General features: G+C 42.6%; 1 protein-coding gene across 1 annotated transcript in view; it reads left to right on the forward strand.

Annotated features, from left to right (window-relative positions):
- The window catches only part of IRAG2 (inositol 1,4,5-triphosphate receptor associated 2), a gene marked incomplete at both ends in the record, with an annotated part of 39699 nt that overhangs the window by 16129 nt on the left and 9119 nt on the right, over positions 1–14451 (forward strand). Inside the window, 11 exons of the mRNA XM_082480830.1 lie at positions 417–580; positions 2139–2253; positions 2696–2858; positions 5313–5374; positions 6420–6485; positions 7509–7614; positions 8766–8913; positions 9719–9800; positions 13236–13282; positions 13365–13429; positions 13556–13672. Of these exons, the coding sequence (XP_082336956.1) occupies positions 417–580; positions 2139–2253; positions 2696–2858; positions 5313–5374; positions 6420–6485; positions 7509–7614; positions 8766–8913; positions 9719–9800; positions 13236–13282; positions 13365–13429; positions 13556–13672 (1135 nt within the window). The remainder of the gene's footprint in view (positions 1–416; positions 581–2138; positions 2254–2695; positions 2859–5312; positions 5375–6419; positions 6486–7508; positions 7615–8765; positions 8914–9718; positions 9801–13235; positions 13283–13364; positions 13430–13555; positions 13673–14451) is intronic.

Genomic DNA, 14451 nt, shown 5'->3' on the forward strand with positions numbered 1-14451 from the left:
CAGTTGTAAAGTACTAACACTTGGTAGGAGTCCAGCCTGTCTGTTCCCACATCCCATCAGATTCAGGAGTAAGAAGGCACAGGTTTGAAGTTTAGATAGCTTTCTTAACCTATTAGACTGCACAAAACACTGTTTTGTACAAAACACACACCCATTTCCCCTTTATAATATCTTCCTTATTAAACTGTATTTTTCCTCATTTCTCCCCCCTCTCCTCCCGCTGCAACCAGACGCTGTGTGAGTAGATTACAAAATATTGTCAATCATTCACCATCTTTATTGCTGATGGTGTTGGATGTAGATGATGGTACTAAATGGTGGAAATCAATTCCCATCGTGAAAACTGGGGCTTTAGTTTACTCTCCACCTCTGCTCCTCATCTAAGCGCGTGGCAACTCATTTTCAAAATTCCACAGGGTCTCAAGCAAGAACTAGGAGAAAAAAGACACCTTTGGATCCAGAAACTTCATCTCTTGGAAAAATACAAAGACTCCCTGGATAAGGATTTTATTCGAATGGCAGGCAACCTGAGGAGAACCAAGACAGAGCAACTTCACCTAAGGAAAGAGCTCTCTGCCAGGTGTGTGTCTGTGTGCATCTCTTGTTTTGTTTGCTTTTTGTTTGTTGCTTAGCTGTTTAGTGGGTGGGATTTTTTTGTCTTGTGGAACAAAGTTTGCTGAATTATGAAGACTTTTCATAGAGGAAATTATCTGCTCTTTTGGAGAGTGGATCTGGTTCTAGCATAACGTAAACACCATGTGGGACTTAAGGTCTGTATATGAAGTAACATACAGTCTTGGAGATGTCTTTGAAAGCACCAGGGAGACCACAGACTGAGCAGTTAAAGCAAGAGGGCACTGCCTATCTAGCCGGTGCAACCATTAAATGAACTGCTGGGTTTGTGTGAAGCAGAAGACCTGTAAAAATGTGTTCCAGCAGGTATTATTGCTTTGGGAGGTAATTGCTGGCCCCAGGTGATATGATGTCTCAGTCTCTCAAGGGTATAGCTTCAGTGAGTTATCTCATTAAATATGAAAGTGTAACTTTAAATTTTAGTATATTGGCCCATGGTTCGTGCTATGAGTTTTGATGTTTACGGATATGGCAGCAAAAAACCTCTGCCTGCTCTCCCTCCTCTCTTCCTCAGACATTCAGGAAAGCAGCTAGTCAAGGTTTTTTCTGGCCAGAACAACTAATCTGAATTTGTTGTCTGTGTGGAACCCAGGCTTACTCATAGTGTGAGCCTTCTGCTATCCTACTCTAAATGTGAATTTTTGCACGTGTGCCTTTACCTGGGTTTGGGGTGTAAGCAGCTTCCTAGGGCTTTGCATCCCTGAGAGCTAATGCAGAGCATTCATACTGCGCTTTTGCCTGACTTATCTTCTACTTAGCATTGTTAATGTAGACCTCCCACGTGCTCTCCCTTCACTCAGAAAAGAGATGATAAAAATACTGATGGCTTGGTTTCTTAAAGCTGTCTCTCTGTATCAAACTTGTTTGTGGTGGTAGCAACAAGAAAAAAAAGAAGGTGAGTTAGAGAAGAAATAGGAAAAGGGTTTCTGCAGTGGAAAAGAAGAGGTTCCTTGTGAGCCATCATCTTTAGCATTGGTTCTGATGTCACCTGCTTCCTGTCAAGTGAAATACCCTCTGAAACGCTGGGAAATTAATCTGATGAAGCTATGTATCTGCAGTAATAGCTCCGGGGTATCATTTCTAGAATGATTGACTGCATATGCAATTACTATTTCTCCCAAACCACGAAACAATACATTCTTTTGACCAAATTGCAAAAGTTTGCCCCACTAAGCTCTTGCTCTTTGAGAGTTCTCTGGATATTCTGCAAGCTTCCACTATGGTACCCAGCTGGCTGGGGCAAGCACAGCTGGGGAGAAAACAGGGAAAACCTCCCTCCCCTTCCTAATTCTGGAGCTGCTATAGAAAAGCCTTGTCTGCCTACTGGGTTGAATGGTGTTTAGCAAGGACAAAGTCCCTGGTGCTGGGTCCTGGGAAGCTGCAATATATAACAGATGAATGTTGTTCTTGATGCATGTCTCAACAACCAGCGTGTGTCATCTCCTGGGCATGCCTGCTCTAAAACGTCAGTAACGGATTGTGGTTTGTGCTCTCTCACCCTACAGGCAGTGTGAGATAGAAACTGTCAAACAGTTACAAGAAGAAACTGCTGGCCAGGTAGAAGCCCTTGGTTTAGAGCTGCAAAAAGTGACAAAGCAGCTTGAGGATGCTGGCAAACAGGTAAGGGACAGCCTGGTTCCTTCTATACAGAAAACAAGCAAGCGGATGCAAAAGGCTACGTACAATGCATCGCTGGTCTTGGGAAAGGAAATCGCATATTCGGAATGGAGTGCCTTATTGCAAAAGTGGAACCAGCAGAGGAAGTAAAATTTGAGGGGGTGGTGACAACAGTTTGCTGATGAAAGAGGCAGCATTGCATATTTGTGGTGGCTTTAAAAAAAAAAAAAAAAGAGAGGAAAAAAAACCCAACCAAAAATAGCTTCCATACACAGTCCACCCCAATGTAAAAATGCAGAAGTTCAGAGGGAGCTTTATCACTTCCTGAGAAAGAACAGATGCAGTTTGGTTTCATTTACATGAACTGTAGAGGCTCCTCGTGTTAGCTGGGCTGCTTTTTTTTTCTCCTCCCCTTCTTTTTTCTTAAATATTGTTTTGTGCTTAGGCAGAGGATCAAGTTGAAGCCTTTCACTCTGCTTGTGAGGAAGCCGCATCCTTGAAATGCAAGTTGGAGGAAGCCATTTCTGAGCAGCAAAAACTCAAGGATGTGAATGCAGCTTTAACAAGCACTTTTCAGTTGCTTCAAGAAAAGGTGGAAGACCAGAAAAGTGAGTAACCACTGTCAGTGTGCCAGCATTCACTCTTGCATGGGCAAATCCTTTATGCTTTAGTTATGGCAAGGGGGAATAGGACTGATCTGTAGGTGATCTGGTAAAATGTTCTGTGGAGTCTTTTTCTTTTCTTTTTCTTTTTTTCTCCCCTTCCTATTTTTCCTTCTCCTTTAAAGAGATCTGCAACCACAGCAGCTGGGCTGAGAATCAGGTGGGATCCTGATGAGTGGGTGTTGGGCTGGACCAAAACTGCAGAACCTCCTAACAAAATCTCCAGTCCTAGGAGGAAGGGTTAGTAACTGTGGGGTGGCACTAGCACTCTTTCTGAAGGTGCTGTTCCCACACCGGAATAGCCCACCTTATTCCTACAAAGTCATCCCTCTTTCTGAAGCTTCCTGTACCAAATAGATCTGATTTTTGTTCTGCTTGCTGCTGGTATTTGCTTTGGTTTTTGTTTTTGGGGTTTTTTTAATAACTGCATGGGATTAGGCTGTTGTCTTCAGTAGAAAGCGATTGTGGTGTTGCGCTGTACACGTGCAACTTTTGCTATAGAACCACAAAAACTTCATACTACCTCTTGCTCACTTGCTAACATCAACACCTCAAAAGCTTGGGCGATTAGATCCAATTTGATTCTGGCTTTTTCTTTCCAAATTCTAGAGTGTTTATCACATATTTATAGGAATAAAATTTGACTGACTTAAGCCAACTGAACTTTTGGCCTCAGGCATGCATTTCCCAGGGCAGTATGACTGATGCTTAATATGTGTGTTGTAAGCAGCTTCATATGAAACTACAGTTTGTCTTGTAGGAAAAATTACAATGGGACCCTATGTCTTTGCTTAACAGTTGTGCCTTAGAGCTCTGATGTGGCAAAAAAAGCTCCAGACTGTGCTTGCTGACTTCTGACCAATTTTTTTGGCATTGTTCACGTGTGTGCTCTCATGTAGCTTCCACGTTTACTGCTTCCTTCAAACTGTGGGGTGGCTTGGTTTTTTGGTTGTGTGTTTTTTGGTTGTGTGTTTTTTGGTTGTGTGTTTTTTGGTTGTGTGTTTTTTGGTTGTGTGTTTTTTGGTTGTGTGTTTTTTGGTTGTGTGTTTTTTGGTTGTGTGTTTTTTGGTTGTGTGTTTTTTGGTTGTGTGTTTTTTGGTTGTGTGTTTTTTGGTTGTGTGTTTTTTGGTTGTGTGTTTTTTGGTTGTGTGTTTTTTGGTTGTGTGTTTTTTGGTTGTGTGTTTTTTGGTTGTGTGTTTTTTGGTTTTGTTTGTTTGTTTTTTAGCAAGAGGCATAACAGTGGAAACAGTGTATCATTTTCCAGGTCTGAACAGACAAAGCTCTTCTGCAAAGTGAGCTAGAGCAAATGAAAAGAAAGAGAACCCCAGACATGTGAAAGAGATGGGTGCCACTGTGACTCAAAACAAAACCAAAAAACTTTGAACAAACCTGCAGAAAACACCACCACCCTGAAAATAGCTGAGACTTTGGCTTTAAATGACTCCAGATAGTTTGCAGAAATCTCCTTCCATAGATAAATAGAAACAATCTGGTAGATGTGTAGAGAAATTGCAAGGTATTATGAAGAACAGGGCTGACAAACGTGGATGGGACCACGGGAGGACAATGCTTTATATTGGCTCCTGCAGAAAGTCAGACAGGTCTAGTGCCCCTTCTGACCGATGGGCTGGGTAGTAGTCTCCTTCCCACCCACCTACCTGCTCTATTCCCCTACTCCCTCCCACCCACATGATAAGAGATGAGAAATGAGAGAACCTATTTGCCGAGGAAGCTACTTCAACTTTAGTCAGCCTTCTATGTTTCAAACATCTTATCATGCCTTGCCACATATCGCTGCAGCCCTCGTCCAGTGAAAAAGCTGAACAAGCTACTGCGAGCTGCCTTCAACTTTTGCTTGGGCACTGAGGTGACGGTGCTAATGAAATCTCCTTCCCCCATCATTATTAGCTATGGTATAAAAGTTACAATAGACTTACATCAAGGTAGAAGACACCAGAGGCAGGCTCTGGCATTATCAAACTTGAATGAAGAATGTTTCTCAGTATAATGTAAAGCCCATCGGTTTTTAAAACTTCTGTACAGGATGTCAAATTGGAAGGACAAATGTTTCTCTTCCAATAGGTTGTAATGGAGTCATCCGTTTCTACAGGGAACTGCGGCACCTTAAGGCTGATGATGTGGGCAAACATTAACTCCCTGTACAGTAAGCAGAAACGTAGCCACAGGGAAGAAAAAGTGCCCAGTGTTTTCTGGGACTCGCAAAACAAAGTGCACTTCTAAAACTCTATCCTGTGAAAAACTGTTGTAGGTATAACTAGACTAAAGCAAAATGTAATGGGTTTATGATAGGTAGAAGTCGGGTTTAAAGGCACCAAACATCTTACTACTTGTTATCCAGTTATAAGGCACCCTGTAAGACTTGTAAATGTCTCTTCATAGCAACTCTTAATGCACTAAGATGGGAACTGCTTCAAAGGCGACTCTGTGAATTGGTGTGTCAGGTACGATGCTTCCCTGGTGGAAGAAGAGAAGGTAGGCTTGCACAGGAGGTGCTTTGGTGGAAGGGCATCTACAGCTGGGATGAACTGCAAGTAATTTGGCAGCATCTGTTTTCTTCTTTTCTAACATGTACATAACTGTGGAGGCAGTAAACTGTATGTACTGATCTGCACACTATTTTTTCCCCTTCTTCAGTCTTCTAGAAAAAAATGGGCTAGAACTTACAGGTGTGGTGTTGGTCTTCACTGTAAACAACTGTTGGTGATCGTATCAAATGGGGCTGAGGAAAACTTTCCCTGATGCATTGGTGTGATTTGCCACACGCAATCAGACCTCTCTTCTACACATGGTCTTGAAAACAAATCTTTAAAATATTTTTAATAACATATTTCTCAGTATCCAGGCATTGGAATAGACAGTGAAACAGTTGTTGCCTTTGTGCCCCTCTGTGGAAATATGTTGGGAACTGTATGACTCTGGAGTACTTTGAATAAAAATATTTTCAAGTTTGGAAAGCGGTGGAGGGGGACACATTGTAGGACGACTTTATTCCCAACTAGCTCTAGTAAGGAACACTATAGCACAGAGTCTGAATGGTCTGGATTTAGCATAGAACAACAAGGTATTTGTAGAGCCAAAGAGAAGATCCTACAATGTATCTGAGGCTGTAAAAGGGGCATCAGAGGAGCAGAATCAAAAGCGTGGACTAGCTCCATGTGAATAAAACCTGTATTTGTGATTAAAGTTCTGCAGCATTAAAGGCTGAAAGTAGCAAGGGGAAACAACTGCATAGTTTTCCTAATAGCTGAAAAAAAAAATTTAATTAGAAAGTTAAAATTCCATTTTGCTCATAATAGAGCAAATGTCACAGAACCGGAGAATAGTCAGGGTTGGAAGGGACCTCTGGAGACCATCTAGTCCAACCCCCTCGCCAGAGCAGGGTCACCTACAGCAGGTTGCACAGAATATCGTAGTGTTCCTTTTCTTCTTTTTACCTTTTTTTTCTTCTATATCTGCCTGCCTTAAACTATTTCTCTATTACAACAGTGCTGTGCAGAATTAGAATCTGACTCCAGTCTGCTGCCCACATCAGCTGAGCCAGTAAAACGGAAGGTAAGCCTGTTCGCTATAATCATTGCTAAGCATGTTAAAATGTGACACTAGTTTTGTTTGTTCCTTTTTTTAATGACCAGAAGGAAATAAATAACTTTCCCTGTGAGAAACTTTGCCAAGTTAAGCATTCAATAAAAATAATTTGAGATGCCTATTTATGTATATATGCATGCGCGTGTATACACGCATACAAAGCTATATACAAAACCCTACTGTAAAACCAATTTCCTATTGCTTCAGAACCGTCACTGTGACAAAATACAGGCGCTCGATAAATGGCATTTTGAGAAGGATCAGAGGCTGAAGATGGGGCTACATCTTCCAGTTTCTTTTCTACTTTTTTATCACTTAAGCACCAGTAGGTCCAGTGCAGCTGCCCAAGTGTTCTTTCAGAAATTTCCTCTAGACATCTTCAGATGACTCCTTGAGAAGTAAACAGCAAACAAATGGTGTGCATTCAGGGGCCGGGGATGGTGGGGGCAGTGCTTTGTCTCCATGAAGCTGACATGGAGCTGCTCTCGTGCTTCTGCTGAGGGAAACCTGACCTGTGTAGCAAGTGTTGGACACTGGACAAGTGTTCCACTTCTTAGTCTGTCTGGTTGGCTTGGCATGCCTGAAAGGGGGAGGCTGTTCAGGGCTTTATTTTAGTTTGTTTTTCATGGGAGTGGGTTGGTTGTTTATTGGGCGGTGGGTTTTTGTTGTTTCTCTTTTTGTTTCTCTGCGCTCCCCTTCTGGGTCTTCTGTCCTGCTCATCTTGTCTGCTTTCATAGCATCTAGTTTCAGACCTAGCTTGAACCAACGTCTGTTGCAAATGTAAAGTTGAATTATTCTACCTCTTCCTGTATCTGTTCTGTCCATTAAGAATATGAGCTTTTCTAGACAAAAATAAGCAACAGATGATGTATTTGGATAACTGTTAATATTATATTATGCAGGTGCTACTGCATGTGGGGGGGGGTGAGTTGGTGGCATTAATGTATTCAGTGTGATTAACAACAGCATCACTTTCTATTTTTCAATTAGCAGCTCCATTGCTCTGAAAGACTGGGGAGAGAAGGATCCACCTTGTGCACTGAACTTCCCAGGACACAGCCCTCAAATATTTCATACTGGTGTACGCCTCTGCTAGGTAAGACCTGATGGTGTTGGCCATTTTTCTGTCTCTCCTAAAATATAAAAGAGTTGACGGGTAGTATAGAACAGTATCACTGGTTTTAAACGTGCTAGTAGAGCATCGAAAATCTATTGTCGGCTTTAGCCTATTCCTGCATGTAATCCAGAAGGCGGAACCATGTTTAGAATGCTTGCAATTAAAGGCCTGAAAAGGTGGTTGCCTGTCAACCTAACAGGAGTCCCTAAAAGCTTAAGGAATGGTATAAATCATACATCCAAGTATAGTCCAGACAAGACCCTTGCCAGTCTGGATCGAGAGGGCTTGAGTTACATTCTTCCCACTGACCCCGTTGAGTGGCAGAGGCTGAGTTAGCAAGTGATGTCCTGCCACTTTGCTACTGAGCTGATGTCAGTCCTGGTTTAAAAACTTGAACAGGTAACATAGCTGCTGAGAATCAAAGAATTGTATTTGTCGACTTCTCCTGCATTCATAAGCTGTTCGTACTTCCCTGCACCTCTCAAGCCTTACGAATATTAAAAGCAACCATGAGAGATATGCATTGCGGGGCCACAGATCTGCAGAGTGCATTTGGGATTTTATAAACGAAGTGTTTCTTCCACAGTAAGCTGGTACAACACGGCGGCTGTTCTTGCACAAACTAGAAAATGCTCAATTGTAATTCTACGCCATACTGGGAAAAAGATGATCTTACTCAACCACACATGCTCCTTATAAGAGCGTTCTGATTCTCTGAAAGGGCTGTTTCAGTGGGCCAACTCGGTTTGTTCTTGCAACTTGTTGTAATATCATGATCCAGCAGCAAATAAGGCAGGTACTCTTGGCTTGCACCAGTCAGACGTGGATACAAAAAAGATCTATGCCACACAAAATAATTCCCTACAATAAAGCTGTCCTATGTGGAAGTTTCTATAACCTGACTGATGGAAAATCCCCATCCCCAGGTGCTGCAGATTCTCCATCTACAAAATACGTTAAGGCCACATAACCTAACCCTTTCATACCAAGGTGGAAGCTGTCTTATTATAAATCTGTATTTGGTTGGTCCGTTGTTTGATTATTTTAGGCTTAGTCAAAAATTGATATGTGACTAAATTGAACTTTGCCAATCAATGACTGTCACTCTTCACGCTTGTCTCTCTTAACAGATGCTCTGACCTTGGAAACCTCGTGCCCAAATAACTCTTCTGTGTACAGCTGGGATCAACCTTGTAGACAGAGCTCTGGCATCTACACATTTGAAAGCTACAGTCTCGGACACTCATCCACTTCAGATGTGACCTCAGTGGGGTGCAAGTAAGATAATAAATAAACTCTTTGGGGGTGAAGGGTGGAAGGGTCCATGGGATCTAGCAGGTTCCAAGCGAAGGCTGTATCCCCAGCACAGGCTGAGTTCAAGAGCAGGGACATCTCATAGGAAGTACTGGACACTCGGTGGTCAGCTAATGATGTTACTCCGTAACATTTTGCTTCTATTCATGAAAGTAACATTAAAACTTTTTACTGACATTTGGTATGACCACCAGCCAAATACAGTGATGGCATTTCCATTTCATGTTGGAAAACTGAGGCATGACGTAGGTGTTCTTGTGACTATTTTCAGTATTCAACTTGCTGCTGACACTCCCATTTAGGAGCCAAAATCCTATTGGCTTTGAGGAGTCGCTTTTTAATTTTTGCAGAGTCTGGAGCAGAAGTTCTGAGGTCTCTGCTTATCAAGCTGCCTTTAAAATTGAGATTGAACTGCTTAAGATTATGAAAGCTAGCTAACTATTGTCAGTGAATATTTTAAAAGATAGGGATGTTCCTGGAAATGCAGAGGCAGGCAGTCTGCAGCAAAAGACTCGGCAGCTCTTGAGGCTTTTGCCACTGGTTTTCTATAGAATTGTGCAGTGTGGAGGAGGTTGGGAGAAGGACTGGTGGCGGTTCTTGCTGTTTGGGGGAGGAGGGATTGATGTTAGTGATGAATTTGTCCTTCTCCGAGAGACCAGCTGTCTGACTATACAGATAGTGGTTACTTCAGTTGTTATGTGCTTAAGGAAAAAGGGCAATATATCTCACTGTTGTTTGGGCAATATGCAAATAACATGTGTATTGCCAGGTGGAAAATATGCTCTGCTGGTAACTATACTGATGCAGACCTTCCTGTTTCCATTACAATGATGGACTCTTCACTTACTGAGGTGAGTGCTGTCTCTGGTGCCCGATATGCAGTTTTGAAGGGGTTCGAGCATTTAGTGCCTTACTCAGATCCAAATTAAGCAGCTATAGATCAGCACTGCTCCAAGATGAACGGAGCTGGCAGCAGTCAGCAGGGTGCTGTGACGGCTTGTTCTGTGTGGGGTAGTCCTGTCTTCTGGAGTGCTGTGGTTATAGATTCCGATGTCTGCGTGCTCACGTGTATCTGGGTCATGCTTTTAGCTGGGGAGTCTTTTAAATGTGGTTTCAAGGCTTGAGGCTGCTGTTTCTGCAGTTCTCGGTTCTGCCAGGGAAGTCTGAGTGATTTCGCTCTCTGTATCCACCTGCGAGAAGCCACAGGATGTTTTAGTTGTGAACGCTGCCTTTCTCTGCGCTTTCTCCCACGGCTGCCATGTAACAGCTGAAAAATGACATCTTTGCTGTATGAAAATGTTCCTTCAGCTGGTGCACCTAGATATACCTTCACTGCTGTACTGAATCCTGCATCTACAGCTTGAGCTGCCAGTTGGCTTTCTCATGGCAGAAGCAAGACGAGCTGCAGCTCAGCACACCCGGTTGTGCTCAGTGCCACGACGCTCGCTATCGAAATCTAGACCTCAGCCCTGCCACACAGGGCTTCTAATTAGCTTTACAAACTCCAGTGTTGGTGGTGATGATGGAAGAGTATTGATCAGCCGTTTCTGTGAACCTGGAAATAATCTTTGCGAGACTAATGAGCTCGTGACCTCAGACCTACCCCGGCTGGTGTGCGGTACTTGCAAGTGCAGCAGTGGTCCAGTTGTAGCAGTGAATCGAGGCAGAAAGTGCAGTGAGGGTAAAAAGTGAGAGTGATGGGGACTGCCTGTGGTTTCAGCATGCTCCTCGGTTGGGGTAAAGCAGGTGAGGAACTCCTAGCTAGTGCTGCTACTACTTAAGCCACCTTAAAGAGGATAATCTCAAGGGCTCTGGCTTTATCCAGTCCTTCTGGAAAGTCGCAGCCTTGCAGAGTTGTTTGAAATGCCTGTGCTTTATTGCTGTGGAGCTTTCTGTAACTCTAGCTGGGCTCAGAAATGTCACTTTCCATTTTTGCCTTTTTTTTTTTTAAATATAAACTTTCCACGTGACTATTCTAGAGGGGGGGAAATGAAAACATTAAAGCTTGCCCCAGAGAAAAGGCAAATGGGCTGTGTCCAGTATCTGTTCTAAAATCTGTGATGTGCAGCAAAATTTGAATATCCTTGTTTAATAGGAAAAGTCTCCCCTTTTTTTTTTTTACTTTATTACACTGGTTGCAGATGTGTTTGAGCAGGTCGAGCCCTTCAGTGTGTAAGTAACTCAAATTATTTTGTCGAAGCGTTATGACCGTAGGAGTTTAGGGGCTATTTATTACAGGAGCTCTTGCGAGAGCCAGAAGAAGCTTCAGCTTTTTGTACTTGTTATGATTTATAAATGTGAAAGTTGTATCACAGTCTAAAAAACAGATGATAGACCTTCCAAATGTTAATGTTTGTTTGGGAGAAGTTAGGCAAATTCTGGCCCCTGTCTTGTCTGCTGTGACAGAGGATCCTTGGATTATTATGCTAATCAAAGGGATGGAGGGTGAAAAAGTGATTAGGATTGTACTGCAGGATCTTTGACACAATCCATTATTGGGAAGAAGAACCATTCTCTAACACTCTGTGCAAACAGATTTTATTAGGAAATCTGGAATGTGGGGGATGTGGTGGTTATTGTGTCTCTTTAAGTGTACCCTGTGCAATCCATGGGAGCTCATAATCCTAATAGTCAGTACGGGGTTTTAAAAACTGAATTGAGGGTTTTCCTTCATTGCAGAGAGAAACCATTGACTGTGTGGTTACCTGGGGAGGGAGAGGGCATGTAGAACAATGTATTGCTTTAGTCAGTCCCAGGTGATGCAAGGGGTGTTTGTTTGGGTGCTGTGTGTGTTTGTTTTAAAAGCCCTTTAGATTTCTTTTGTTTTCATTCCAACATGCTGTTCATTTTCACCTTCTCCTTCTGCAATACTCTTGTAGATCTAATAACCTGAACAAGGCAAATGAATGCTGTACTTCCTTAAGCTTCATAGAAAATTCAAATAAGTATAAAAATAGCCTGGATTTGCATTAGAGGAAACAGCTGACTGGCTGGGGCAAGGCTCTGAGTGCGGTCAAGCCCTGATGAGCGAAGTGGAGAGGAGAGAGAGAAGGCACTTACTGATGCTGGGAGTAGCCGGTTGGTCTTGGAAGTGGCGGGAGGACTTCAGTCACCTGCTTTTAAACTGTTTCCTGGGTCCTCTGAGGAAGTTTGGGGAGGAAGATACCAGAACATAGATGATCAGTCGCTGAAATGGTTTTTTGCTTGTGTCCCACCCCCACTATTTCAATAGTGCTCTTGGATGCTTGATATGCAGGGAAGCTACCCAAAGCTGGCTCATCTCATACCTTCTGTGCTTGGAGATCGGTTTGGGGTTGTTTATTTCTCTATTCAGCATTCCTCTTCAGCAGTGGGTGGAGTTCAAACCTCTGTTTTACCCTGTATTTTCACCCGTAGAGACCAACCTATCAATTGAATAAGCAAGCTGGAGTTATCCAGGGTGAGATGAGGAAGAGGTATATTTCCCATTTGATATCTCCCTTGCTGTTTTTTTTTTTTTTTTAAAAAAAAAAAGGAAAAAAAAACTTAAGAGGATGTTGGGTTTGTCTGTGATGTGATAAGACTTTGCTCCAGAACCACTCTGTAGCAGCTAAGGAACATGAGCAAAACTGCGTACCAGCCTTTAACTGCTGAATTCCTCTCTGCTGTTTGCATACAAAGGAGGCGGCCTGAAGCCTTCTGAACTGGTTAGGCGATTGTTATACATAATATTGAAAACTAGCATCATTCGAAGACATGTGGGAAAATATTCAGCACAACATGCAAGTTTCCTGTGTTCTGAATCATCCGCTCGGTCCAGCTGTTACTATTAATGCTTTTTTTTTTTTTTTTTTTACACTGAAAGAAGTCTGACATCAATAGCTGGGTGAGGCTCTGTACACCTCACTTATGGGGTTTGAGGTCAAGACCTTGAAAAGGGATATATCTTGATGCACAGCATTAAGATAGAACAGTGGTGCAGTAATGTGTATGTCGGTCATTTAAAAATGTGCATTAGAAGCAAAATGTGAAGTCAGGAACCAAAATGCATCTCTCGGTATGATATTCCTGAGACAAGATTTCTGCAGAAACATAGTTACTACTCCTAATGATGGTAATATGCTAAGCTGCATACCGTATGTATGGGTGGCTTCAGACTGGCAGATGACTCTGCACTTACCATCTAGTTCTTCACTGCTGAAACAATTTAGGCACAGCTGGGGGAATTATTAAAACTTTGAGGTACAAATTTCCTACTCGCATTGCAAACCTTTCCTCGATACTAACTCTTCTCTCTTTCTGTTAAGATTGACTGTGCAGAGCCAACGCTAGCAGCAAGTCTGATCCCACCCAGGTTAGATTTTGGGCAAGCTTTTAAAAGCCTTTATCAGATTGTAAAATATGGATGAGTGTCTGAAAGAATTTTGTTTTGGCAGTGATCGCTTAACTTCACCCCCAGAAGTTCTTACATCCTCTTTGGAAAGCACTGCACCAGCAACGGGTAAGCCCTTAATTTGGGGGGCAGATGCGTGAACTCTTTGCACTGAAAGTCACGGAAATAGATATGCTGAAGTCTTCACACTTAACAAACAGTAAGAGCCCTGTCTTCTGTTGCCTGATATTGCAGGCTGCCTTGTTATGGAGGAAAAATCACCCAAGTGCTCACGTGAAAAAGAGGAAGATGTGGCGACTTCCGTAGCAATGGAGAAAAACAATAATAAGGATCCGGCTGGTCCCGTATCAGGTACGGTAACTGCCGCAGCACACGGGCACTCGCGCAGTGAGGCAATGCCTTGCTTCCAGCACATCTTTGAAGTGAGGAAGTTGAGTAAGAAAAGTAACGTAATGACAACTTGTGACTTTCTGGGTTTGCAAATATTTGAGCCCGCGAGTGCGCTCAACTCTTCCTGAAACTCTGAGTAGGAGTAAGGCTTTACCTACGAACAGGCAGCTGGTGGCCTGCAGCACTGCAAGAAGTAAACGTGAAATAAGTTAGTGAAATCTTGATGCTTGCCTAGCTGGCAGAACATTGTGGAGGTACTAAACTCTAGGCAATTCTGGGAGGATAGAGAATGTTTTCATAGTTTTAAAAAATTTGGTGACACACCCCTAACTAATTCTTTATGCTCTTTCAAAAATGATGCTCAGTGCAGAAGAAGCTGGGATGGGTCAAGAGGAGAGATGAGGATGGAGGCCTGGTGTATGGTTCTGTCTTTTGCTATAGCCATAAACACCCAGAAGAATTAATCTTATGAGATCCAATGGTGCTTCTTTCACTTAAAAACTAAAAGCAAAACAAAACCGGAGTACATGTACACACCATCTTTAAGCTATTTTTAAAAAAGCTGATCTGAATAAGCAGCACAGGATACGTGTGCATGCTTTTTTGTAACCATTTTTTAACCTTTGCCTAAATATAAGACTTTTTTTGTCATCATTTCTTGTTTGGTTTTGTTTCTTTATTTAGTACTATCTTCCTGACATCTAATTCAGTCCCCTCGCTTAATCATATTTTCTTTCTAC

The sequence above is a fragment of the Vanellus vanellus genome (assembly GCF_965231255.1).
Source record: "Vanellus vanellus genome assembly, chromosome: 1".
Taxonomy (NCBI): domain Eukaryota; kingdom Metazoa; phylum Chordata; class Aves; order Charadriiformes; family Charadriidae; genus Vanellus; species Vanellus vanellus.